The sequence below is a fragment of the Suncus etruscus genome, chromosome 1, assembly GCF_024139225.1.
Source record: "Suncus etruscus isolate mSunEtr1 chromosome 1, mSunEtr1.pri.cur, whole genome shotgun sequence".
In the NCBI taxonomy this organism is placed as follows: Eukaryota; Metazoa; Chordata; class Mammalia; order Eulipotyphla; family Soricidae; genus Suncus; species Suncus etruscus.
Genome location: NC_064848.1, coordinates 189,215,793 through 189,242,544, shown reverse-complemented (window position 1 = coordinate 189,242,544; position 26,752 = coordinate 189,215,793). Strand labels below are relative to the sequence as shown.

Genomic DNA, 26,752 nt, shown 5'->3' with positions numbered 1-26,752 from the left:
GGCTTCGCTCAGGGGTTACTCCTGGCTCTACTCTCAGAAATTGCTCCTGGTAGGTTCAGGAGACCATATGGGATGCCAGGATTCAAACCACCATCCTTCTGCGTGCAGGGCAAATGCCCTACCTCCATGCTATCTTCCCTCCACCCCATTTTTTTTTTACCACATTTGGTGGTGCTCAGGGGTTACTCCTGGCTCTGAGCTCAGAAATTGCTCCTGGCAATGGTCAATAGACCATGAGATGTCAAGAATCGAACTGGGGTCCATCCCAGGTTGGCAGTGTGCAAGGCGAACGCCCTACCTCTGTTCTGTCACTCCAGTCCCACCCTCCTAGTTGTTTGAAGTTTAACCCTTTGATCAAGCTCCCTATCACTTTCTCTTATTTAATTCAAAATTGTATCTAATTTTTTTGGTGGGGGGGGTCACACCCAGCGGTGTTCAGAGGTTACACCTGGCTCTGTGCTCTGAAATTGCTCCTGGCTCGGGGGACCATATGGCATGCTGGGGACCGAACCCGTGTCAGTCCTGGTATTGCACGCCCTACTGCTGTGCTACCACTCTGGCCCCTTAATTCAAAAGTTTTTAGGGGCACCACACCTTAAGATTCTCACGCTCCATTCCTAGCTGTTAGGGGTTGATGTCAAAGATTAGTTAGGGACGATTTGGTGCTAGAGATCAAATTGAGGGCTCCAGAATACAAAGCATGTGTTTCAGCCCTTCGAACTATCTCAGCCCCTAGATTCAAATTTTCTGGTAGGTGCCGTTTGTGGTGCAAAAGCTAGAATGTGGGCCCGGAGAGATAGCACAGCATTTGCCTTGCAAGCAGCCGATCCAGAACCAAAGGTTGTTGGTTCGAATCCCGGTGACCCATATGGTCCCCCGTGCTTGCCAGGAGCTATTTCTGAGCAGACAGCCAGGAGTAACCCCTGAGCATTGCCGGGCGTGGCCCAAAAAACAAAAACCAAAAAAAAAAAAAAAAAGCTAGAACGTATAAGCAAATATTTGTAATCAGTGTTGCCCCAAACCTGTCCTCTATCTCCCTCACCCTACAGTGCAGTTACTATTTTCATTCATTTTTCTTCTAGTTCTGTTCTACATAAATAAGTAAAAATAAATACATTTTCCCTTTTTGCACAAAATGTAACAACAGAATTCTTGTGAAGTTTTATTTTAAATAGACATGGAAGTTTTTCCACGGTAGTATATGAAGAGCTTCTAGGGCACATGATAACTCGTTATATCATTATTTACCTGTCCCCTTTTGCAGAATTTGAATTACTTTTGCTTCTATTTTTTTAATTTTTTTTTTTTTTTTTTTTTTTGGATTTTGAGCCACACCCAGCAGTTCTCAGGGGTTACTCCTGGCTCTGCACTCAGACATTGCAGCTGGCGGGCTTGGGGGACCTGGGATGCTGGGAATCGAACCCAGGTCTTTTCTGGGTCTGTGGAGTGCAAAGCAAACAACCTATCGCTGTGTTATCTCTCCGGCCCCTGCTATAATTTTGGATTTCATCCCCACAGGTAGATTCTTAGAAGTTGGTGTCTTGTAACTACAGGTTTCTTCTTTTTTTTTGTTTTTTTTTGTTTTTGGTTTTTGGGTCACACCCGGCAGTGCTCAGGGGTTACTCCTGGCTCTCTGCTCAGAAATTGCTCCTGGCAGGCACGGGGGACCATATGGGACACTGGGATTCGAACCAACCACCTTTGGTCTTGGATCAGCTGCTTGCAAGGCAAACGCTGCTGTGCTATCTCTCCAGGCCCTCCAGGTTTCTTCTTTGGGTCAGTTATGCATGAAGGAATAGCTGCTAATGTGAAATTAAAGGTAAAAAAACAGGCTTGTGGAAAGAGAAATGAAAACACATGGAGGGCCTTAATGAAGCTGAGACTGAGTTATTCCTTTTTTTTGTTTGTTTTTGTTTTTCGGGCCACACCCGTTTGATGCTCAGGGGTTATTCCTGGCTAGTGCTCAGAAATTGCCCCTGGCGCGGGGGTGGGGTGGGGGGATCTAACCGTGGTCCTTTCCTTGGCTAGTGCTTGCAAGGCAGACACCTTACCTCTAGCACCACCTCGCCGGCCCCTGGACTAAGTTATTCTTAATTTTCTCTCTCTGCCTACCCCACCCACTCCTGACTATCGAGACCTGGCTTTAGTTTTCTGTAGCAACATAATGGGTATAATAGATGAATATTTGGGACAATTTAGACTGAACTATTTTATTATATATGTCAATTTACTATTTTGTAATATATTTCTGTATTAAAGTTGAAAAAATAGAATGATTATCAAGTGAAAGAGGAAGTCATTGTTACAGGAAGAAGGGTGCTGAGCTGGGCTGTGGAGTCGGAGTCGAAGGAAATTTTGGGTACCTGGAGTCGGAGTCTACCGACTCCTCAGCCCTGGTCCTGAGCAATTCCAGAGTGGGGAACATTGATTTTGTATCAGGTTATTTTGTTATTTCCTTGTATTCATAGGTTAGGACTAATAAATTAAACCAAATAACAGTGTTTCTACTCCAGAAGAATATGGGTCATTCTCATTACTGTGACTCTGGATCTGATCACTGTCCATGGAGGCAGCTTAACACAGAGTATTAGTGTCTAAGATTAAACCCTGTTTCTACCACTTACTAACATTGGGTAACTTGTAAGTTGCTTCATCTCTGCTTCTGTTTTCTCATCAGTAATAAGGGTATTGCTACTTACTTTATAAAATGAATGTATTAAACAGGTTAGTGTATAATGCATTCAACAAATACGGTCATCCTCACCTCCATCAGCTGCTTTCATTTCAATAGTTTATTCAGATGAGCTAGACATGTTCTTAAACTGATTTTACTTCTGTTTGCTTCTCTGTCTGGATCTGTCTCTGACCAAATGAAAGTGAAAATGTTTCTAGAGTCCAGGAAGAAGAGTCTTACATGTTTTCTTCCTTCCCGTAGGTTGTTTTCTGCATGGACCGTGCCCTAGAATTTGCCCCTGCCTGTCATCGCTTCAAAATCCTCAAAGCAGAATGTTTAGCAATGCTGGGTCGTTACCCAGAGGCACAGTCTGTAGCCAGGTATGAAGTCAGGCCTGTTCTACATTGAAACACAGATGATTGGGCAGTGCTGCCTGACAGCTCTACCATAGGGACTGGCCTCATGGTCAGTAGGGAGGCCAATTTGGCTTCATCAACTTTCAAGGACTTTAAATTTTATTGATTGATTGATTGGTTTGGGGGCCACACCCAGAGGCGTTTAGGGGTTAATCCTGGCTTCTGCACTCAGAAATTGCCCCTGGCAGGCTGGGGGACCATATGGGATGCTGGAAATTGAACCAGTTCCCTCCCAGGTTGGCTGCATGCAAGGCAAATGCCCCACCACTGTGCTATCTCTGGCCCCTATGTTTTTTAAGTGAATGTTCTGTTCTATTTGCTTTTAAAATGTTGTCTTTATCCTCACCAGGAGTTTGCAAACTTCATAAGGGGCCAGATAGTAAATGAATTCTGCCATTAGAATATTATATGGCTGGGGCTGGAGAGATAGCATGGAGGTAGGGCGTTTGCCTTTCATGCAAGAGGTCATCGGTTCGAATCCCAGCGTCCCATATGGTCCCCCGTGCCTGCCAGGAGCAATTTCTGAGCATGGAGCCAGGAGTAACCCCTGAGCACTGCCGGGTGTGACCCAAAAACCACAAAAAAAAGAAAGAAAAAAAAAAAAAAAGAATATTATATGGCTATAAAACTAGGTCAGGTTTTATTTCTCAAAGCCAGTGGTGGGCAGAATTTGGCTCTGAGGGTTTGTCAATGTCTGTCCTAAGACAGGAATTGTGAAATGCAAGAAGTATATTCAAGATAAATATAGGTGGCTCTTGGAGAAGCAGGTTCTTGAGAATCTGCCCTAAAATTTTTTTTCATTCTATACAACATGGTCAAGAAATAAAGTAACCACAAATGATCAAAATGGTGAGATCTCACCCATACTGACCATACCCTTTTCTGCCTATCACAGTGACATTTTACGAATGGATTCCACCAATGCAGATGCTCTCTATGTACGAGGGCTTTGCCTTTATTATGAAGATTGTATTGAGAAGGCGGTTCAGTTTTTTGTGCAGGCTCTCAGGATGGCCCCTGATCACGAGAAGGCCTGTGTTGCTTGCAGAGTAAGTTCTAATCACAACATGAATGGGACAGAAAGATTTGAGTCTGATATTAGAGTATAAAAGAGTTTTAAGAGTTGGTTTTTTTTTATGGATTTGGGATTGGGAGGTTGGGCCACACCCAGCTATGCTCAGGAGTTAGTTCCTAGTTCCTATTTTGTTCAGGAATCATTCCTGGGGGTGCTTGGGGACATTTTGGGATGTCTGAGATCAAACCTGGGTTAACCACATGCAAAGCAAGTACCCTATCTGCTGTACTTGTTCTTACCCTATAGCAATGATGGCTAACCTTTTTGAGCCCGAGTGCCCAAATTGCCACACGATGCCCGGTCCTCCCAATGGCCAGTCTGGCCCTGTTGCCAGGTGAGCTGCAAAGCAGACACTGGCACACTCACCTCCCGCGCCGCATATCTTAATTGCGGACCCCTTTCCGAGTGCCAGCTGCAAGGCCTTCGCGTGCCATAGGTTCATCATCGAGGCCCTGTAGAATGAAGGTTTTAAAATCATAAGAACATAACCACCTCCTCTTACCTTGCCAGAATATTTTGTAAATGTGATCCAACGGGGTCAGAATGTTTTCTTTTCTCTTTCCTTTCTTTATTTTGGGGGGGTGGGCAAAGGGATTCCACTAGCAATTCAGGGTTTACTTCTGGCTTTGTGCTCAGTTTCATTCTGGGCAGTGCTCAAGGGGATTATATGTAGTGCTAGGGCTTGGATTAGTATTTGCTGCTTGCAGGATAAGAGCCTTACTCCTGGCCCGGAGATATAGCACAGCGGTGTTTGCCTTGCAAGCAGCTGATCCAGGACCAAAGGTGGTTGGTTCCAATCCCGGTGTCCCATATGGTCCCCCGTGCCTGCCAGGAGCTATTTCTGAGCAGACAGCCAGGAGTAAGCCCTGAGCACCGCGGAGTGTGGCCCAAAAAACCAAAAAAAAAAAAAAAAAAAAAAAAGAGCCTTACTCCTGTACTATCTCTCTTTAGCCCACAGAGTCTTTTTTTTTTTTTTTTTTTTTTTTTTTTTAATTTTTTTTTTTGGCTTTTAGTTTTTGGGCCACACCGGTGACACTCAGGGGTTATTCCTGGCTATGCACTCAGAAATTGCTCCTGGCTTGAGGGACCATATGGGATGCCGAGGGATCAAACCGCAGTCTGTCCTAGCTAGTGCACTAAAGGCAGATGCCTTACCGCTTGCGCCACCACTCCTGCCCCCCACAGAGCCTTTTATATCTTTTTTTTCCTTCTTACACTGAAGAAAAGCTAGTAGTAGTATCATGGGCCGTGGAAGTAAACAGTGGGGTGACACAGGTGTCATTGGTGTTGTCTGTTATAAATACTGTTTTCTATGTCCATTCTCTTAGAAGCACTTACAAACACAAATAGCCCAGCGTGTATGTTGGGATGCGGGGGGGTGGGGGGGGCGCTGTATGATGTTAAACATACTGGCATTTGAGAAATGGAAAATATATTCTCTATCTCTGCAGTTGTCTGAGTCTCTGAGTTACTAACCTCTTGGCTTTTCCTCTAGAATGCCAAAGCACTTAAAGCAAAGAAAGAAGATGGGAATAAAGCATTTAAAGAAGGAAATTACAAGCTAGCATATGAACTGTACACAGAAGCTCTAGGAATAGACCCCAACAATATAAAAACAAATGCTAAACTCTACTGTAATCGGGGTACGGTTAATTCCAAGGTAAGTGCTTGATTTATACCTCGGGTTTTATGGAGATTTTGTTTGGGGGCCACATCTAGTAATTGGGGTTACTCCTAGATTTGTACTCAGGAATCACTCTTGGTGGTGTTCTGGGGACTGTATTTATAGAGTGCTGGGTATTGAACACGAGTTGGCACGTGCAAGACAAGTGCCCAACCTGCTATACTATCTCTCTGGCCCTCTTTGAAGAGAGATTTAAGGTACATCAAAGAAGTATGGGGAACTATACCTTTGCCCAGTGAGAGTAAATTATAACAGGAGAAAAGCCTTGGATCTCAACTTGTTTCCTTCTTGCTACGTTTTTGCCTAAGCAAGTGGCTCTTTTTTTTTTTTTTTAATGAGCAATTGGAAGAAAATTTAAATACCAGGCAGGCCTCATTTTCTCTATCATAACTAATAATCACCATGCTAACTTGAAAATGGTATGTTTCCTTAAATCATAAGAAATGAGGGGGGTTGCTCACTTTAGCAGCACCTATACTAAAATTGGAATGATACAGAGCAGATTATTATGGTCCCTGTGCAAGGATGACATGCAAATTCGTGAAGCATACCATATATTTTAAAAAAGAAAGAAAGAAATGAGGGGGGCCCAGGAGAGAAAATCGCCTGCAGTACACTTGCCTTGCATTGAGCCAAATAGCATTCGATCTCCAGCTCAATCTATGGTTCCCTGAGCATAGCTGGGTATGGTCCTAAAAAATAACAAAAATTAAGTGGAACCAGTGAGATGACTCAAAGGGTGAGAGGCTTGGTTTACATGCAAGAGACCAATGTATGATCTCAGGGTAGGGTTCCCTGAACACTGCTGGGAGTGACCCAGAATTTTAAAGAAAGGCGTGTGCTCCTTACAGAGATTTGTTATTTCTGCCTTTGTGTCACTCCTGCTAGGGCTTAAGAGAAAATATGGGGTGCCAGAGATCAGGGTTTGAACTGGATTAACTACATGCAGGGCAAGCACTCTGCCCACTGTACTATCTCCTACACCACCCTTTCAGATATTTAGTAGAAAAATAACGGGGCCGGAGAGATAGCACGGCAGTGTTTACCTTGCAAGCAGCCGAATCCAGGACCTAAGGTGGTTGGTTTGAATCCCGGCGTCCCAGGAGCCTGCCAGGAGCTATTTCTGAGCAGATAGCCAGGAGTAACCTCTGAGCACCGCCGGGTGTGGCCCAAAAACCAATAATAATAATAATAATAACAACAACAACAACAATTCTGGTTAATTCTGCTCCACTAGCCTCTGGAGAAATTGAGGAAATGGATTCATGCACCCTTATTAGTTTCGTGTCTTGTTCAGGCACTAGCCTAGAATGGAAAGGGTGATTATATTTGCAGATAAGCACACCTTGTTTTCATCATTTAGAAAAGAAACCAGTTTTGTTATTTGGGTGGGGAGGCCCACTCCCAGTGGTGCTCAGGGTTGGCTCCTGATGGGCTTGAGGGACCATATGTGATGCCAGGGGTCATACCCAGGTTCTCTGGGTGTAAGTTGAGCACCCTACTTGCTGTTCTATCACTCTGGCTCCATAGGTTTGTTTTATTTGTATGTATGTATGTATTGTGCTCTTCCTAGTAAACTCTCTCCAGCCTAAGATACTTGATCCATCTCAGAGGGCTAAAGATTGTAAACGAATGTGGAGAGGGTTAGCTGGACTGATCTCGATAGGAATGTATTTTACCTCACAGTCATCACCTCTCCATAATTATCATACCTTGTCTTTTTCAGTATTGCCTATTGGCTCATTAAAAAAAAAAAAGTCCAGGGGGCCAGAGAGATAGCATGGAGGTAAAGTGTTTGCCTTGCATGCAGAAGGACAGTGGTTCGAATCCCAGCATCCCATGTGGACCCCTGAGCATGGCTGGGTGTGACCCAAAACAAAACATAGCAAAAAAAAAATTCCATAAAATTTACATTCTACTTACTGGGGTAGGGGTTTGGCCCAAAATGTGCAGTGATCATGCAGTGCAGTCGGCAGTTCTGAAGCTGGTTTGTGGTTTCTGGGCTCCCCACCTCTCCAAGGATGTGAGAGTGACTACTTGCTCTCTCCTGAAGCTTAGGAAACTAGATGATGCGATAGAAGATTGTTCAAATGCGGTGAAACTCGACGACACGTATATAAAGGCCTACTTGAGAAGGGCCCAGTGGTAAGTGCCTGGTGGGACAGGAGGGGTTGCTTGCCGCTGCCCACCAAGGGAATCATGTTGTGGAGCCAGGGATGGTGTGAGGTCATTCAGTCCTTCCCCTGCCTCTAGGTGGGATTGCTCCAGCCCTAGACCCTCTTTATAGACTGGCCTCCAGCTCCCTCAGTCTCCCATGCCTGTGTCTTAACACCCCTCACGGTCAGTAAGTGTCTTCGGATCCTGACCCAAATTCCCTTTGTTAAAATGAAGTCCAGGGCTGGGGCAATAGCTCAGCAGGGTGAGTGTTGTACGCTTTGCCGACCAGAGGCAAGGTTTCAGGCTGCCGTACCAGATATGGTTCCCTGAGTGTTGTCAGGAAGGACCCCATCACCCCCAAGCACTGAGCTGAGAGTAATCCCTGTGAGCACCACTGGGTTTGATTTTTCTTTTTTAAGGTTCAATCCATTTCCTTTGGAGATTTCCTATTGTGTGCTGCACCTGTTCTAAAATGCTTGGTACTAGAAGGTACCAGATTCAATAAATAGTCAAATGCATGTGCTTGGTAGAGCAAAGAAGAATCTGGCAGACAGTTGAGAATTTTATTTAACTGTTTCTTGGTTAAGGAAGATAATGGGGCCGGCGCAGTGGCGCTAGAGGTAAGGCATCTGCCTTGCCAGCGCTAGCCTAGGACGGACCGTTGTTCGATTCCCCGGCATCCCATATGTTCCCCCAAGCCAGGAGCGACTTCTGAGCGCATAGCCAGGAGTAACACCTAAGCGTCACCGGGTGTGGCCCAGAAAAAAAAAAAAGACAAGTTTGGGCCGGAGAGATAGCCTTGCATGCAGAGATTGCCTTGCATGCAGAATCCCAGCATCCCATATGGTCCCCTGAGTCTGCCAGGAGCGACTTCTGAGCATAGAGCCAGGAGTAACCCCTGAGCGCTGCCGGGTGTGACCCAAAACAAAAACCAAAAGAGAAAGACAAGTTTCTTGGTGTAAGTGGTAGGGTATTTGCCTTGCATGCACAGACCTAGTATGGATAGCGGTTCGATCCCTCGACATCCATATGATCCCCCAAGCCAGGAGCAATTTCTGAGCCGCATAGCCAGGAGTAACGCCTGAGAGTCACTGGGTGTGCCTTCCCCTTCCCCCCCCCAAAAAAAGCACAGGTTTTATGGTTAAAAGGGTTTTCATCCCACGTGGCCTTGGCTATATGAGGATCCCCCTTTGGTGAGCCCAGGCTGAGTGGGTGGTTTATGTGCCAGAGTAAACCCACATCCAGTACCTACATTCGCCTCCCTTTGTTTACCAGACTCTGGAATCTACCCAAGGAAGGTCAAGGAAAGATTGCTGAGTTTTTTCTATCAGAATGACCTTTGGGAAAAGCCCATAGATATCCTGGTTACTATGACAAATACTCCAGCACTCATTTCAGTTTGTATTTTGAAAGATCATCTTCAAAGACTCAGTGCTGGGACAAATATTGAAGGTTATTTATTTATTTATTTATTTATTTGGTTTTTCGAGCCACACCCGTTTGATGCTCAGGGGTTACTCCTGGCTAAGCGCTCAGAAATTGTCCCTGGCTTTGGGGGGACCATATAGGATGCCAGGGGATCGAACCATGGTCCTTCCTTGGCTAGCACTTGCAAGGCAGACACCTTACCTCTAGTGCCACCTCGCCTGCCCCATATTGAAGATTCTTTAGCTTAGTGTCATCATGTGGTACAAAATGTAGTTTACTACCTGCCTTGTAGTTTTTCCAAAAGCATCTACTCTTCTTTTTTCTTTTTTGTTTGGACCACCCAGCAGTGCTCAGGGGTTATTATTCCCAACTCTGTGCTCAGGGGCTGTTACTACCTGCCCAGGGATTGAACCAGGGCTGGATGCATGCAAGGCAGATACCTTTTTTTTTTTTTTTTGGTTTTTGGTTTTTGGGTCACACCCGGCGGTGCTCAGGAGTTACTCCTGGCTGTCTGCTCAGAAATAGCTCCTGGCAGGCATGGGGGACCATATGGGACACCGGGATTTGAACCAACCACCTTTGGTCCTGGATCGGCTGCTTGCAAGGCAAACCCCACTGTGCTATCTCTCCAGGCCCAAGGCAGATATCTTAACTGCTCTCCGAATCTAGGTTTTGTTAAAGAATGGGGAAAAGTGCTACTGTGTGAGTGTTTGTGTGTGTGTGTGTGTGTGGTTTTTGGGTCACACCCGGCTACTGTGTGTGGGGGGGGGGGTGTGGGTGTGGTTTTTGGGTCACACCCGGCAGTGCTCAGGGGTTATTCCTGGCTCCATGCTCAGAAATTGCTTCTGGCAGGCACGGGGGACCATATGGGACGCCGGGATTCAAACCGATGACCTCCTGCATGAAAGGCAAAGATACTAGAATTACATTCTGTATTTTGTGAGTTCACCTGTCAGTTATCTTCGGAGACCAGTAGCAGATATTGGACGTGTTGAAGGATGGATGAGTCCCCTTTGTCCCAGCCTGATTTATTTTAACAGAACGTTCCACACACAATGTTCCTTGTATACATAATAATAAGAAAGAAAAATCCTCTCTCTGGATACCTGATGTTTGTTCACGTGCTGGAATCCTCTGAACATGGAGTGGGAGAGAACAGGAAGTTCTTGATGCTTGAACAATGGGATGAGGGATTATTTTCTTCTTGTGTACAATAACACAAATCAGAGATCACTTGGATCAGACCAGACATAAATCAAGATGATTCCAGAAAGTCTGAGGTGCCTAAGACAGGCTTTTCTCTTGCCAGCCACATCAGTGGGTGCCCCTGCCCTGGCTTCGAGCCTGGTGGGCTCTGAAGTATCAGGGAGCACCGCATGCTCACCTCCTGCTCCCCACCTGCCTGTGTCTCTGCAGCGCCAGCCCTATTCTGCCCAATCAGCGGGCCAGTGTTTGAGCAGTGATTTTACCAGCATGTGGAAAACAATTCAGGACTTGGGTGTATCAGTCAAAAGAGACATTTGGGGCTGGAGCTGTGGCACAAGCAGTAGGGAGTTTGCCTTGCAGTGCTAACCTAGGATGGACCACGGTTCAATTCCCCGGTGTCCCATAAGGTCCCCCAAGCCAGGAACAAAAAAAAAAAAAATGATATTTGAAAGGTTTACGAACAGCTTAATAAGCTAGTTCCCTCCCAAGTCCTACTGAGCCTCCTTCCCCCTCTCTCACACTGTCAGGGTAGGAGCATGTCTCCTTTTCTTTCGCAGCTTAACCTGCTTCTCTGGGGTTAATGGTTTTAATAGAGCCTGACCTTCTAGGCTCACTAATTCCACTTCTTTGCATCTGGATAAGTTTCAGACCTCTACCATACCCATTTACTGCTTGATTTGCAGTGTGGGGGAATCACTGTGAGATACTCAGTTGTGAAGTTGTTGATGGTTAAGTTTCAGTCTGATATGGTTCCAGTGCCCATCCCTTCACCAGTGTCCATTTCCTGTCGCCAATGTCCTCAAGTTTCCCCTCCCGTATCCCCCAGCCTTTCTCTGTAGCAATCTCTCTCCTCTCCTCTTTCCTCTCTCCCTCTGCCCCTTCCTTTGAGGGTATTCTTCATATCACTACCTCCTATCAGCACCCACTTCTTGTGACTTGCTTTTCTTTCTCTCTTGTGTTTGAATCTCAGCCCATCAAATCTTACTTTCATGTTGCCCTGCTGAAGACAATTCCGATGCCTCTTGGTAGCTCTTTGTGAATCACAGTGGACTTTCTGTCCTTGCTTGCTTCCGGCTTAGAGCCGAGTGGCATTTTGCTGGTGGAGTGTAAGTGCCGAAGGCCTGTCTCTTTTCTGAAGAAACATGTCAGTTTTCTCTAGGTTCAGGACACACGCCTTTTTGCATACAGCATCACAGCCAAAGCATGTGCTTCTGACTTAAGCCATGTTGTACCCCTAGAGTGATACCAGAGGCCTTTGCACTGTTACGTCTGAGCACTGTGCTGCCCTGTATTTCCTTCTCAGTTACATGGACACAGAACAGTTTGAAGAAGCAGTGCGGGACTATGAAAAGGTGTATCAGACGGAGAAAACAAAAGGTAAAGGGGTTCAAGAGCATTGTTTCCCAGGAAACTGTGCTGTCTGACTTGTCCACCCTAAGGAGGATGTGGGAGCAGTTTGATTCTGGGCTTGGGTATATCTGGTGCTTATTTAATCACCAGCTAAAAGGAAGTGAACTGAGCTCTTGGGTTTGGTGCACGCACCTGATTTCTAGTTTCGCTCCTCCCTCTTTCGCTTCCCTTTCTTTATGGTGCAGCTGCTGGTAGGAACTTAGGATGAATAGTGGTCTTCCTTTCCAGAAGGTATCACTGTTCGGCCCTTGGTAGGATTCTGACTCCAAGGTAGAAACTTTCCTGATCGGGCCTGTGACCCATTAAGGGAAACCAGATTCATACTTGCCTGTTGTCTCTGGATAACTCCCTCTAGAACACAAACAGCTTCTGAAAAATGCACAGCTGGAATTGAAGAAGAGTAAGAGGAAAGATTACTACAAGATACTGGGAGTGGACAAAAACGCCTCCGAAGACGAGATCAAGAAGGCATATCGAAAACGGGCCTTGATGCATCATCCAGGTAGAATGGGGAGGGGGGACAGGGACTTGTGGGGAGGACCAGCTAGACAGACCGGTGCTGTGGGCAACTTCTGTCCTATAGCTCCAGTTGGACTTCAATGAATCCCGCTTCAGAGAGTGGGCACTAAAATGGACCGGCGTGTGGGAAAATATTGAAGAAATGATACCCACACAAGAATGTATAGGGACACAGGTTCCGGCAAGCATGTGACGACTTTAATCTCCATGCTAGGAGTATATAAAGGAAAAAATGACAGTCTTAGGCATGAAAGGAATTTTCTTTTTTTTGTGGTTTTTGGGTCACACCCGGCAGTGCTCAGGGGTTATTCCTGGCTCTAGGCTCAGAAATTGCTCCTGGCAGGCACAGGGGACCATATGGGACGCCGGGATTCGAACCGATGACCTCCTGCATGAAAGGCAAACGCCTTACCTCCATGCTATCTCTCCGCCCCGTGAAAGGAATTTTCACATTGACAAAGATCGTGAGTTTGGAAAAACAGAAACATTAACAGTAGGCCTGTTAGTATATACATATCTAACTAGTAAGGCTGCTCAGGTGAAAAGGATGTTATCTAGGAAGTCTTGGACTTGAAAGGAAAATAATAAAACAAAAGGTGAAAACTGCTTGGCTGCTATTTGGGAGCTGAGCCTGGAATGACAGGCTCTGCAGCTAGCAGTAAAAAAGTTGCTTTTGGGGCCAGAGAGATAGCATGGAGATTTGCCTCTCATGCAGAAGGTCATCAGTTCGAATCCCAGCATCCCATATGGTTCCCCCGTGCCTGCCAGGAGCAATTTCTGAGCATGAAGCCAGGAGTAACCCCTGAGCACTGCCAGGTGTGACCCAAAAACCACACCAAAAAAAAAAAAAAAAAAGTTGCTTTTGAGTTAGCAGAGGGCCAGGTTAAAGAAATGTAAATTTTGTATCTAGCTAGGAACTTCAATGACCTGGAGCTAAGTTCCTGACTTGGCTTTTAGATGTAAATAGGGCTGAGAGAAGCAAATTGTCTTAGTTTCCTTTTTGGTACTGAGAATTCTCTGGGCAAAAGAATTTAATTGAAGCCATATTTCAGCCTGTAAATATACAAGGGAGAAAAAAGCCAAATAATATGAAGGGAATATAATGTCAGTACCAAAACATGAATTTCAGAAATATCTCTTTGGGAATTCCTCAACTCTCTACACCGGGGCAAAGCATCCTCAGTGGGCCTTTTGACAGGATCCCTTGGGGAATTTCAGTTCCCCTTGCCAGGAACATTCAGACTGGCAGGTTACTGAATCCCTCCCTATATTTTGAGATACAGAAATTGTTGTCAGTGTCGTAGACAGACAGGCCCACACCAAATCTCATGGTATGCCAAAGCCCAAAATCGCACCCAAAGGTGTGTGAGTAAACTTTTTGCTGAAGAGAGCTCACAGGGTTAGCCCAAAGCCCAAAATCGCACCCAAAGGTGTGTGAGTAAACTTCTTTTCTTTGCTGAAGAGAGCCCACAGGGTTAGGCCTGGGTTCAGACCCCTTGGTACCACATGGTTTCTGAGCATCGAATTGGGAGTAATTGGGTCCAAAAATGGACCCAAAACGAGAATGATAAAACTTGGTTTCTTGAGACTCTGAGTTCTCCCCCATACTCCTCCCGTCAGATCGGCACAGCGGAGCAAGTGCTGAAGTTCAGAAGGAGGAGGAGAAAAAGTTCAAAGAGGTTGGGGAAGCTTTCACCATTCTCTCTGATCCCAAGAAAAAGACTCGCTATGACAGTGGACAGGACCTGGACGAGGAAGGCATGAATATGGGTGGTGAGTCTACCCACTGTGGAATGTTCAAAGTTTTCAGAGGAAGACGTACGTCATCAGTCAGTGATGTGCAGTGATTTGTAAAATCATTTGGTGAATAATGTGTGAGATATTGTTGACTGCTGATAATTATGGCTGAATCCATGGTTCATGACTTCAAGAAACCCTCCAGTCTAGGGATTTTCACACTCTGGCCCATAGACTGGAGATGGTTCCTGACATCTGATGTGAAATCCAGCAAATGTAATTCAGTGTAGCAGGAGGTCTGTGCAGACTTGAGTTCTAAAATGCAGGGTACGCTGGAGCGATACCACAGCAGTAAGGCATTTGCTTTGCACATGGCCAACAACAGGACGAACCCTGGTTCGAATCCCAGCATCCCATGTGGACCTTGAGCCTGCCAGGAGCGACTTCTGAGCACAGAGCCAGGAGTAACCCCTGAGCGCCTCCAGGTGTGACCCAAAAAAAAAAACAAAAACAAATACAAGGTGCAAAGTGAGCAGAAGGAATGGCAGGAAGCTAAGCACCTTTGAGGAGCTGTAGGAGCACAGAGAGAGTACTAGAATCAGACTAGAAAGAGAGGCAGAGCCATAGGGCAGGGGGCAAGTTGCTTTCTTTGTATGTATCTGGCATGAGTTCGAGTCTCCAAATAACCACAATGGTCCCCTAACCACCTCTAGGCTAGGCCCAATTTTGAAAAAAGGAAAAAAGAAGGAACTGAATCTGACATCAGGCCTTTTCGGGGCCTTCCTAAGTTGTTTTCCTATTGATGCCCTTCTCTTTCACCACAGCATATCACATCTCTGTAAGTCCTAATGCCAGTTTCCCCAAAGAAACAGTAGTTCTGGTGTCACGGTTTCTCTGAACTCCCTGGAGGGGAAAAAAAAAGGGCCTGGGGCTGTAGCAATGGCTCAGATGGCAGAGCACGTGCTTAGCACATGTGGGGGGCCCAGAGTTTGAACCCTGGCACCTTGTGACCAGAGAACCATTCTGAGTATTTCTCGAAGCCCCCAACACTGATCGGCCTGAGGGTCACTGAGAGTGGTCCTAATCTCAAGGGTTGGAAGATAAGACAGCTCAAATGGCAGAGCACATGACTGTACAAGACCCCAAGTTCCATCCTTAGAACCACTTGTCACCTCAGCACTGCCGGGTACATTCTCCTCAGGGCCTCAGAGCACCGCCCAGTCCCATGTAGTGAAGTCTGCCAGGAGGGGCCTCTTAAGGAGAACATTCTCGGCTCTCTGCCATGGCAGCCATTTATCTTCCACTCTGGAAGTCTACTTCATGTAGATTGAGTAAATGTGAATTGTGTGTGTCAAAGCATGACTGAACCCAGATCCTTCAGTACCACATATTCTGTAGTGCACCACCCAGTGTGACTCTTCAGGCCCCAAAGGCCCTACTGGCATTTCCTACTCCCTGAGCACCTCCTAGGGCAGTGGTCCTCAAACTATGGCCCGCGGGCCACATATTGTATTTGTATGTTTTGTTTCTTCATTGCAAAATAAAATATATGCAGTGTGCATAAGAATTCGTTCATAAGTTTTGTTTTTACTATAGTCAGACCCTCCAATGGTCTGAGGGACAGTGAACTTTCGGTCCCCTGTTTAAAAAGTTTGAGGACCCCTGTCCTAGGGCCTTCTCATCTCTTCCCCCCACACCTAGCGCAGTCAAGAGGCCACATTTCCCTTGGGCAGCAATTCAGTGATCACGTAACTCAGTTTATTGTTCACAGCTGAGCATTTGGGGGGTGTCACTGAGGTGGATGCCACTACCAGTCCAGGCCTAGCCACATGGGTTGAGACTAAATAATTTTTTATTTGGTGGAGCCTCACCTGCCAGTGCTCAGGGGTTCCCCCTGTTCTATACTCAGTCAACACCCCGTCAGCCTCAGAGAGCTACACGGGATTCAGGGAGTGAACCTGGGTCGTCTGTGTGCAAGGCAAATGTCATACCCTCTGTATATATCACTCCAGCCCCTAGTTAACCTTCCTAAGGGAGAAGGGACACAACCTAGGAGAAGGGCCAAGTGTGAGTTTAGCCTGGGCAGGGGCAGGTTTGAAACCAGCCTCTCGTTGGAAATTTGGGGAAAGGAAATTTTCTGGAAATTTTCTCTTCTAATCTTTGTTTTTCTATCCTTTTGTCTCTTACCTGTTTCTTGCCACTCTACAGATTTTGATGCAAATAATATCTTCAAGGCATTCTTTGGCGGTCCTGGGGGCTTCAGCTTTGAAGGTGGGTGTGACTCCTGCTCTTGGGAGTTTCTGGATTACAGGGTAAAAGACTTCCCCACTAGTAGCTTCGATTGGGGGCAAGACAGCTCTAAGGCTGAGCCAGGCTCCCCCTGCACAGACATGTGTGTTCCATATCCCCTTACTCTCTGTGGCCCCAGGCTGCTGGATGCTTTGTGCCCAGAAAGCCTTTGCTGTTTGAAGCAACCCTTTCAGGCATCTCCATACTCTGACATGCCGGTTAAACACAGCCAACTAACAGGCTTGTCTTTTCTTTTCCAGCTTCGGGTCCAGGAAATTTCTTTTTCCAATTCGGCTAGTGAAGGGAAGTGAGCCAGACCCAGAAAATGCAGACTTGCTCAGTTTAACCATGAATGTGGACACAATTCACCTGCTCCCTTCATCATGACTCCATGTGCTAGAGCAGTTTCGTTTTCTCAGTTGGATCCCTGTGTCTGTGAGTGGGGTGCAGGAGAAGAGCCAGCGCCCAAGACTGCGGGGAGGGGAGGGAGGCGGGGGGGGCGGACAGGGAGGCAGCTTGTGAATTTTTGTTTTACTGTATAACTTTATTAAAAAAGAAAAAAAATAGTAAAGAGAATAAAAAATGTTTTGACCATTTCTGGCACTTTGCTCTGGCAGCTGCTTTATGTCACTGCAGAGTCAGTGAGCCAGAGCCAAGTCCCCAGCCAGGAACAGAGATTGAGCTCAACAGACGCCCCACAAGTGCTGAGGACACCCCACCCCATTCTCGGTACAGGTGGATGGTGCCATTCCCACAGATGGCAGTTACGGACAGTTATGGGAGTGGTTCAGCAAGCAGCATATCTTACTGTGGGGCACATCCTGGGTGGCCTAGTCAAAGCTCAGTCAGATGGTGACTAGCAGGCTCAACTGGCCTTGGGTTTTAGGGGTGGAGAACATGGGGCACATCCAGGGGTGCTCAGCTCTTCCTCCTGGCTCTGCACTCAGGCATCACTCTTGGTGGGCTCAGGGGGACCGTATGGGGTGCTGGCGAATAAACCCAGGTTGGCCACATGCAAGGCAAGCGCACTACCTGCTATGCTTCTCTCTGGCCCAGATGTGGGAGGCTCACGCAGGCTCTCGGAATGTGCCCTCCCTGGCTTGTGGAGTGAGAAGAAAACCAGTCCTGACTGAGTCACTGAGTGTGGAGGTGACCCCATTTTTCCTTCACAGATGCCTTTTGCCTTCTCATTTGTTGTTCCTCCGACATGGGAGGTCAGCTGGGGGCTTGGTCATGCTGTTCAGGTCACGTTCAGTAGCTCAGTAATTGTGGGGCAGTCTCAGGAGCTCCAAAGAGTGCAGCTTTGGCTACAGCTGAGATCATTGGGGCTTTTGTAGCAGAGATGGCCTGGGAAGACCCTTTCTTTCTGGTGTCCCTGTTAATGTCAGGGCCACTGTGAAGTGACCCATCAGGTGCAGGAATGCCCAGAGGGCTGAGGGGGCTGAAATAGCTCAGAACGTGGCCTTGGTAAGAAATTCTGATGTATTGGGTCAGACACCTGAGCAGGCTGGTTGCTGCCATTGATGGGGTTGACGGGCTTGTGCTGCAAGTCCCTGCCCCCAGCCCACTTCTGTGTCTGAGACCAGCCTCTCCTTTCTCATGAAAGCCAACACTGTTCAGCTGCCCCACCTCACCGCAGCAGCTGTGCCCAGCCAGCGAGGGGACAGGACCGATGGCCCCAAGCTGGGGACAAAGCCAGCCCTAATCCACGCAGCAGGGCAGAGGGGACAGAGACTGCACTGCACACAGCTGGGATTAACGTGGTTTATTTCATTATCAGCCCTACATGTTGCTGAGGTTGGGCAAAGCCAGGATAGTAACTTCCAAGCATTTGTCGAGTGACATCCCGATTAGCAAAAAGGCCCTGTTAACTGAGCAGAGTAGTGGGGGCGGACAGCACCCCGGAGACCACAGCATGTGTGGCAGTGTTATGCCCCTTCCCAGAGGCGCCTGGTGAGGCTTGGCCAGAACACCTGGAGTCCACTCCATCTGCTCCTGCTACCCACTGACCCCCTTAACCGGAGGCCCCAAGGCCTCCAGAGGCACCCAGGAGACAAGATGGGCTGGGCAGACAGCGAGGACGGAGCTTCCCCAGGTCATACCTCTGACCTTGATCACCCCGGCCACAGCGCAGGAAGGAGCCTGGGAGTGAACCTGGTTTTTCTGACAGTTGAGAAGCAAGGAACAGGCACTTAGGACCAGAGGGGATGGGGCTGGGGGTCATGTAGAAACCCTGGCAGATAGCCCCGCCTTCCCCGCACTGTGCTGATTGGGAAATGGGGTCAGAGCCCAGGCACTCGCCTCAGCCTCTCCACTGAACTAGTTCTCCATGGCGATGAGATCACCATGTGGGACCCTGCAGCTCTGACCAGAGTGGGAGACGGGCAAGGAAGGGGTTGAGAGCACGCCAGGAACTTGAAGAGGGCTCAGTGCTGCCCATCTCGGCCTGGCCTCATCAGCCTGGGTCTAGGTTCCTGAAGGACGTCAACCCACCCCCCACTGTGCGGATAGCTGAAGATTCGTGTGGGAAAAGGGAACAGTTATTTCTCATATTTTTAACGTTATGGGAAGGTTAACTGAGTAACAAAAAAAGAATCTGCAAACAGCTTGAACAGGGTGTGACCCCGTCCTACAGAGTGAGGAGCTGGAGGTGCCCGCTCAGAGGATGGCACAGGACACCATGGCATGCCCCTTCTGGCCACCGTGGGTGGGCACAAGTTTGCCCTTCCCGTAATAGCCCGTGAAGATGGCCCTCACCTCCATCTTCTTGGCCAGGGTCAGCATCCAACGCCCGTTGCCTAAGGAGTAGAGCTTGCCCCGGGCCAGCTCGCCCACCTCCTCGCCCCGGTTGCCCCCCTTCTCCTGCCGAACAATCTCCAGCAGGTCGATGCCTGTCTGCACGGCTTCCGAGTCGCCTGCGCAGCCCAGAGTGACGTGAGCACGGCTGCCCCGAGGCAGGTTGTCGGTGGGAGTCAGCTTGTCCACGTCACTCGGCCACAAGAGCAGTTGCTGCTCGCTCAGCTCCACGCGGGCTCCAGTGGTCTTGGGTGTCACAAAGAGGGCCGAGATAGTCATCGTGAAGGCCTTGCTGTAAGACTTCTTCAGCACCTACGGGGTGAGGATGAGGGGGGTGGAGCTGGAGGGGGCCTTATGGCGGGCACAGGCCAGTGAGTGCCACTAAACAGCTCACAGAGGTACCAGACACGCAGGTGGCTGAGGTAAAAGACAGGTGCCTGGGCCCGGAGAGATAGCACAGCGGCGTTTGCCTTGCAAGCAGCCAATCCAGGACCAAAGGTGATTGGTTCGAATCCCGGTGTCCCACATGGTCCCCCGTGCCTGCCAGGAGCTATTTCTGAGCAGACAGCCAGGAGTAACCCCTGAGCACCGCCGGGTGTGGCCCAAAAACCAAAAAAAAAAAAAGATGCCAGGCTGGGTTAGAAGCCCACGTGCAGACCAGAGACCACCCTGTTGGGGGCAGCAGGCTGAGCACAGGAGCTGTCTCCTCTGCATTGCACAGGGCATCATAAAATTCCAGTCATCCTGTGATGAAAGGCCCTGGGTGCAAGCCACACCCTTGAGGACAGCCGTCTGTGCCCGTAGTGGACATTCCCCTTGTTGGCTACTGGGAAAATCCCTGCCATCTGGTATTATTCCTGGTCTCCTCTGCCCATCAGAGGTGCTGTGAATTCAACTAAATGAAAGACGGGATAGAGACAGGCCTGGGAAGGGTGGGTTCCCCCTTCATGTGCTGTGCTGGGTGTGAGGGCTGTAGAGTGTAAATACACTAGAAACACGCACCCTCTGGGCCCGGAGAGATAGCACAGTGGCGTTTGCCTTGCAAGCAGCCGATTCAGGACCAGAGGTGGTTGGTTTGAATCCCGGTGTCCCATATGGTCCCCCATGCCTGCCAGGAGCTATTTCTGAGCAGACAGCCAGGAGTAACCCCTGAGCACCGCTGGGTGTGGCCCAACCCCCCCCCCAAAAAAGAAAAGAAATACGCGCCCTCCTACAGAGACAGTACAGCAATTAAGATACTCAATCCCTGCTGGGCGGTGGCGCTGGAGGTAAGGTGCCTGCCTTGCCTGCGCTAGCCTAGGACGGACCGCGGTTCCATCCCCCGGCGTCCCATATGGTCCCCCAAGAAGCCAGGAGCAACTTCTGAGCGCATAGCCAGGAGTAACCCCTGAGCGTCACAGGGTGTGGCCCAAAAACCAAAAAAAAAAAAAAAAAAAGATACTCAATCCCATTTAGATCTCCAGTACCCTTAACACCTCCAGATGTGCCCCCATATAAAATAAATTGCCCTGGGGCCAGAGAGAACAAGGTAGGGTGCTAGCTCTATAAACACTTGCCTGCAGGGAGCTCCCACTTGAGGGAGAAGAGACCAATTAATAAAATAGGCTACGTAGGAACTGGAGACAGCCTAGAGTTTGTAACCCTACTTAGCACAAGGAGGCCTAAGTTCAACCCACTACCACAGGGGCCTGTGCTCTGGGAGGGACCTAAGCACTACTGGGTACAGCCCCCAAATTGACCAATGACTGCATTTTCTACCACAGAGCAGGGTAGGCCTTGCTGAGAGGTTACCTGGAGACTGTAGACAGCCACTTGTGCCCAAGAATACACCTGGGGTCTGGCTTTAGTGTTTAAGAACCACAGTGCAGTGTCAGACTGGAGGCTGCCAGTTGAGAAACGCATGGGTTTCTTATCCTGCCATACCCTTGTCCCCCCCTGCAGGGTACCCCAGGGGAGCACTCACGTCCTGCTGGGCATACTCCTCAGCCCCAGCGGCCTTCCCATAGTCGCAGAACTTGGTCGTGCAATGCAGGACACCTGGGGGTTTCTTCCCAAAGTAAGTGACCAGATCAATCTTCTCCCTGGGCTCATCCCCAGAGATGACTGCAGGGAAAGAGGGAGGCAGTCAGGGTGAGGACATGGAGTACCCCCCACATCTACCACCATGTGATCATTGGGTACCCAGAGGAGAAACTGGACATAAACTTTTGTTTTTGGTTTGGGGGTTACTTCTGGCTATGAGCTCAGAAATCGCTCCTGGCTTGGGGGACCATATGGGACACTGGGGGATCAGCCGCATGCAAGGCAAATGCCCTACTGCTGTGCTATTATATAAACTCTTGAGCATTCCAATATCCTATGCCTTTGCGTGTCCATCAAATGAGTAGCAACTTCAGCGCCATGAAAAAAATATTTCAATTCGTTGCCTTTGTATTTGCATGTTTCCAACTCAGCCTCCGAGATTGAAAATATCCAGGCATTTGGTAGGGGCTGGTGAGGTGGTGCTAGAGGTAAGGTGTCTGCCTTGCAAGCGCTAGCCAAGGAAGGACCACGGTTCGATCCCCCGGCATCCCATATGGTCCCCCCAAGTAGTAACCCCTGAGCATCAAACGGGTGTGGCCTGAAAAACCAAAAAAAAAAAAAAGAAGAAAAGAAAATGTCCATAGGCAGGCCACGGGGCCAAGAATCAGATTCATCAGTGTATAAGAGAAGTCCTGGAAAGAGGTGGGGACAATCCGAGCCAGAAAGGGCAGTCAATATCTAGGTCACTCAGGGAACTAGAGCAAGTGCTGGCCTTTGTCTGCCAAGTACAATTAGTGTGATCCTTAAACCTACAACCACTGGGCTCCTACTAACAAGGGCCCCCCCAGGACAGAGACAAGAAGTTACCCAGCCACCATCAACATGACTATAATGGGCAGCCTAGAAAGAGTAAGAACGTAGAAAACACCAGATGTGGGAGGGCCCCAGGCCACATGGTGCCACAGGCTGCTAGGCGTGGTCTGGGCTATCTGTGGTTTCAGTTTCCAGATCCCAAGCCTTGGCAGAGGAGGAAGATGACCCCCTGCTCCTGGCACAACTTTCTGGGCTTGTTTTTGTTTCAGGGCCACACTCAGTGGTGCTCAGGGATTACTCATGGAAGTGCTCAGGGTACTGGGGATTAAGTGGTACTTTATCTCTAGCCCCTCTAGTTTGTTGTTGTTCAGGCCACACCCAGTGGCACTGGGTTACTCCTGGCAGGCTTGGGGGAATGCCAGGGATGGAGTCTTGAGTTGGCCACGTGCAAGGCAAGCACCCGCTACCTGTACTATCTCTCCAGCCCCTATAGTTTTTTTATCTTTTTTTTTTTTTTTTTTTGGGGGGCACAACCGTTTGATGCTCAGGAGTTACTCCTGGCTAAGCGCTCAGAAATTGCCCCTGGCTTGGGGGGACCATATGGGATGCCGGGGGAATCAAACCTCGGTCCTTCCTTGGCTAGCGCTTGCAAGGCAGACACCTTACCTCTAGCGCCACCTCTCCGGCCCGTGTTTTTTTTTTTGTTTTGGGTCACACCTGGCTGTGCCCAGTGGTTACTCCTGGCTCTGTGCTCAGAAGTTGCTCATGGCAGGTACAAGGGATCATATGGGATGCCAGGATTCAAACCATTGTTCGTCCTATGTTGGCTGCATACAAGGCAAATGTCTTACCACTGTGCTATCACTCCAGCCCCACCCCTCTAGTTTGTTTTTGTTGTTTTGTTTTGTTTTTGGGTCATATCCGGCATCTCTCAGGAGTTACTCCTGGCTCTACGTTCAGAAATCACTCCTGGCAGGCACAGGGGACCATATGGGATGCTGGGATTCAAACCACCGTCCTTCTGCATGCAAGGCAAACACCCTACCACCATGCTATCTCTCTGGCCCCAACCCATCTAGTATTTAATAAAAGCAACTCGATGCAGTGAGTGATGAGGGCCGAGTCCCCGGCTCTGAGCAGGAGCAGTGCTACTGTTCTCACCATCTGTTCGGAGGAGCAGGTCTCATCACAGGCACTTCTGCTCCAGCTTCCCAGAGCAAGCCATCATCAGTGTAGAAAGGCACAAATAAGGGCCTGAGCAGTAGCACAGAGGTAGGGCATTTGCCTTGCACAAGGCCAACCTGGGAGGGACCCGGGTTTGTTTCCCAGCATCCCATATGATCCCCTAAGCCTGCCAGAAGCAATTTCTGAGTGCAAGGCTAGTAATAACCCCTGAGCATTGCCAGTTGTAGCCCCTCCCAAAAAAAAAAAAGACACAAATAAGTTCTCAGCAACACCATGAAACATGGATGGGGGTAGTTAAACTGAAGCTAGGGACAGCATGATAGTACAGCAGATAGGGTGTTTGCCTTGCGCAAAGCCAACCTGGGTTCATCCAGTACCACATAAGTCTTCCAAGCACTACCATAATTGATTCCAGAGTACAGAATCAGCACTGCCAGATATGACCCCAAAACAAAGTAAACTGAAGACAGGTTAAAACTGGGGAATAGGAAATAAGGGTGGAGCTCAGGTAGCCAGCATGTGCACAGATTGTATGGGCCCTGAGCTCCATTCCTAGGGGATACACAGAGTCTGAAGTTGGATTTGAAGACTGGAGAGAACAGGAGTTAAAGCACCTACATCTCATCCCACCAACCTGGTTCAAACACCCTGACACCATACAGTCCTTGGACACCACCAAGATGACTTGAGCACAGCCGGGAAATACCCGCTAAGCACTTCTGGGTGTGACCCAACATCTCCCAAATAAAATGTCATACAGGCATGGATAGATTAGGAGTGACAGAGCCTCAACAGGCCAAAATAGGAGCCTCAATAGGAGAAAGTGCCTCAAGGGCCTGTATCTTTGTGGATCTGTGAGTAACAGCCCAGCCAGGAAAGAACCCAGCATCCCAGCAAGGGGAGGCCCAGCTAGTCAGAGCAGCTGGACTCTCAAAGCGTACTTGGTAACCCCAGAACCCTGAAAACGATTTCCCATCTGCAAGAATAAGGGGCTTGGTATAAGACAGTCTCAGGGCCCGAGAGATCACATGGAGCTAGAGCATTTGCCTTGCATGCAAAAAGACTGTGGTTCAAATCCCGGCATCCCATATGGTCCCTCCAGCCTGCCAGGAGCGATTTCTGAGCATAGAGGCAGGAGGGACCCCTGAGCGCTGCCTGTTGTGACCCAAAAAAGAGATTGAGACTTATGTTCTCTGGAATGACACTGCCAGGTCATCTGGGAACCAGCCAGGTCTTCACAATCCCAGTGTCAGGCTGGGAGCTGGGGTGAGGAATGAAAGGGAAGAAACATGTGAGGGGAGTTTTCAAGAAATCCAAACTCCCCAAGTCCCCTTCCTCCAGTGCCTGTATCCTTCCACCTACTCCTCTGTTCGCCCTGGGCACACAGCACCCTGGGTCCAGCCAGCCAGGGGCTTGAAAACGAGGCTAACCAATGGCCAACACCCGCCACCTACAGTGTCGAAGCTCCTTCTTGAAGGCCTTATGGTTCCCCAACTCAGACAGGAAAGCCTGGCCGGCCTTGCGGAGGGCCTCGGAACTCTTCTTGGTCAGGAACCAGCCGAAGTAGAGCGGCAGGAAGTCCTTCTCCAGCCCCGGCTTCAGCTTCTTGAGGTCCTCGACCGACAGCTGCCACTGGTTCTTTTCCGTGAGCTGGGCACAGTCTAGCCGCCACGCCGTCTTGGGCTCCACCAGCACCACCTGGTACTGGTACTGGTCGGCGATTTCAAAGAGCTTCTCCAGACGCTCGCGCTCGTGGTTGGTGTCATCCAGCACCAGGACGTGGAGGTGCCGGCGGCAATAGGCCGCCAGGTCCTCGTCCAGCTGCTTGTACTGCTCAGAGAAGTCCCCCCGGACGCCGGGGGTGATCTTATAATGGTCAGCGGACACCATCCTGGCGCCGTCCCGGTAGCGATCCACGATGAGCTGAGCCAGCGTGGACTTGCCGCTGCCTGGCAGGCCGCGCAGGATGAAGAGCGTCTTGCATTCGTGCAGTGTGGCCACCGTCTCCTCGTCCTGCAGGAAGGGGAACTGCAGCTCAGGCTTGTCCTTGGCTCCTGATGAGGACATTTTGCGAAAGAAGATCTTGGGCAGAAACGTGTGGCTCTTTCGAGAGATGCCTCTGTTCTGCAGGAGGGGAAGAGCAGGTCAGTCCCAGGCCCTTGCCAGTCGGTCTTACCACCCTTCTGCCCCACCTTCTCTTGCCTCTGGGCTCCCCAGCTGCACTCAGCCCTCCAACCTGACCCATTGGTGGTGGGGTGGGGGACTCCTGCCTACCTGTCCACTCCTGGCCACAGAGGATGAAGGGGAATTTTGTTCGACTCTTACTTGCCTAGATTGGGGTTGGAGCCTCCAGAAGCACCTGTTGCTTCTTTCCAGGAAAGGGACCCAGGGACTGTGGTGGCAGGGCAGGCAGCTGGACCTCAACTTTTATATCCTTTGCCTGCGGACTAAGGACCACCTCTTGGGAGATGGGTCTCTGGGCACAGCCGCAGCTGCCCTGGATGTGAGCGTGCAAGGAAGGCGTCGGGGAAGGGTGACCCGAAGACCGCCTCCCTTCCCCCAATAATGGCAGCAACAGATAATACTCTCAGTGTCTGGGATGGGGGGACAATGGTCTCACAGAAGGGTGGGTGGGGGCAGGGAGGGGAGCTGTGGACAAAGACCTCATTCACCGTGCCTGCCACCTCCTCCGCGGCTCCGGGGGGGCCCCCCCAAGAAGTTGAGGTCTTTGTGCCTGACCCAGGATTGGGGCACAAGGCACCTGCCTCCACCGTCAGGCTCTGCCCACCACTCTGCCCTGTGTGTCCCTGACACCTCTCTGGGCGTTTGACTCCCAGCCTGCTAGAAGCCACAAGAGACAGCAGCAATCTGGGGCTCCAAAGCTCTAGCCTCCTCTCACCCCAAACTCGCGCCATTCCGACACGGAGCTCTGGGATTGCTGGAAGGCAAAGAGCTCCACAGCGTGGCAGCTGGATGGGCAACAGGGCCAGATCAGGGGCATGCTCCTCCAGCCCCCAGCCCAGGCCATCTAGATCTCTGCGTCTCCTGGAGTCTCTGACCCCTCCAGCCAGGCCTTGCCCCGTGTCCCCCCACTCCCCCCTCGTCTCCCCTACCTCGAGCACAGCCTTGAGACTTTCTGGGGCTTGCCACTTGCCAAGAAAAGTCTCAGTTCTTCTGCAGAGGCTGGAGCATCATTTGCATGCCACTTCCTCCCCAATCTCTCCCGGAGCGCCTGTTTCCGCTCAGGGGCCCCCCTCCGAGCCCGGCCTCCGTGGCCCTCCCTCCAGGCCTCGCCGCCGCCACTCACCATGATGAGAAGGGGTCGCCTTCGCCGCCGCCGT

At 49.4% G+C, this 26,752-nt stretch overlaps 2 protein-coding genes and 1 non-coding gene across 5 annotated transcripts in view; 2 read left to right on the top strand and 1 right to left on the bottom strand.

Moving 5' to 3' along the window:
* Positions 1 to 17,180, top strand: part of DNAJC7 (DnaJ heat shock protein family (Hsp40) member C7) — a 44,692-nt gene extending 27,512 nt beyond the window's left edge. For both annotated transcript variants that reach the window (XM_049779611.1, XM_049779620.1), the window contains 9 exons: positions 2,936 to 3,054; positions 3,986 to 4,139; positions 5,661 to 5,825; positions 7,903 to 7,994; positions 11,944 to 12,017; positions 12,406 to 12,552; positions 14,190 to 14,342; positions 16,515 to 16,577; positions 16,856 to 17,180. In XM_049779611.1, coding sequence (XP_049635568.1) covers positions 2,936 to 3,054; positions 3,986 to 4,139; positions 5,661 to 5,825; positions 7,903 to 7,994; positions 11,944 to 12,017; positions 12,406 to 12,552; positions 14,190 to 14,342; positions 16,515 to 16,577; positions 16,856 to 16,893 — 1,005 coding nt within the window. In that variant the 3' untranslated portion in view covers positions 16,894 to 17,180. The remainder of the gene's footprint in view (positions 1 to 2,935; positions 3,055 to 3,985; positions 4,140 to 5,660; positions 5,826 to 7,902; positions 7,995 to 11,943; positions 12,018 to 12,405; positions 12,553 to 14,189; positions 14,343 to 16,514; positions 16,578 to 16,855) is intronic.
* Positions 6,303 to 6,409, top strand: LOC126028035 (U6 spliceosomal RNA). The gene has a single exon (XR_007502366.1). It is a non-coding gene; the product is annotated as a U6 spliceosomal RNA (small nuclear RNA).
* A 1,165-nt stretch (positions 17,181 to 18,345) lies between the features above and the next one.
* CNP (2',3'-cyclic nucleotide 3' phosphodiesterase) lies at positions 18,346 to 26,752 on the bottom strand. Of its 2 annotated transcripts, none has more exons than XM_049780090.1 (4): positions 26,719 to 26,752; positions 24,866 to 25,535; positions 21,355 to 21,494; positions 18,346 to 19,703 (listed from the first exon to the last, which is right to left on the bottom strand). In XM_049780090.1, the coding sequence occupies exons 1-4, from the start codon at positions 26,719 to 26,721 to the stop codon at positions 19,254 to 19,256; spliced, it is 1,263 nt and encodes a 420-aa protein (XP_049636047.1). In that variant the 5' UTR covers positions 26,722 to 26,752; the 3' UTR covers positions 18,346 to 19,253. The 2 variants fall into 2 exon arrangements, with proteins under 2 accessions (XP_049636047.1, XP_049636055.1); XM_049780098.1 differs by lacking the exon at positions 26,719 to 26,752 and adding an exon at positions 25,686 to 25,925.

What these genes read in the sequence shown, in the direction of transcription:
- CNP (XM_049780090.1), bottom strand. An exon ending in CAAGAAGGAGCTTCGACACT is followed by an intron (nt 21,495 to 24,865) that starts GTAGGTGGCGGG and finishes CTTTCCCTGCAG; the next exon opens with TCATCTCTGGGGATGAGCCC. An exon ending in AGGAGTATGCCCAGCAGGAC is followed by an intron (nt 19,704 to 21,354) that starts GTGAGTGCTCCC and finishes CTCACCCCGTAG; the next exon opens with GTGCTGAAGAAGTCTTACAG.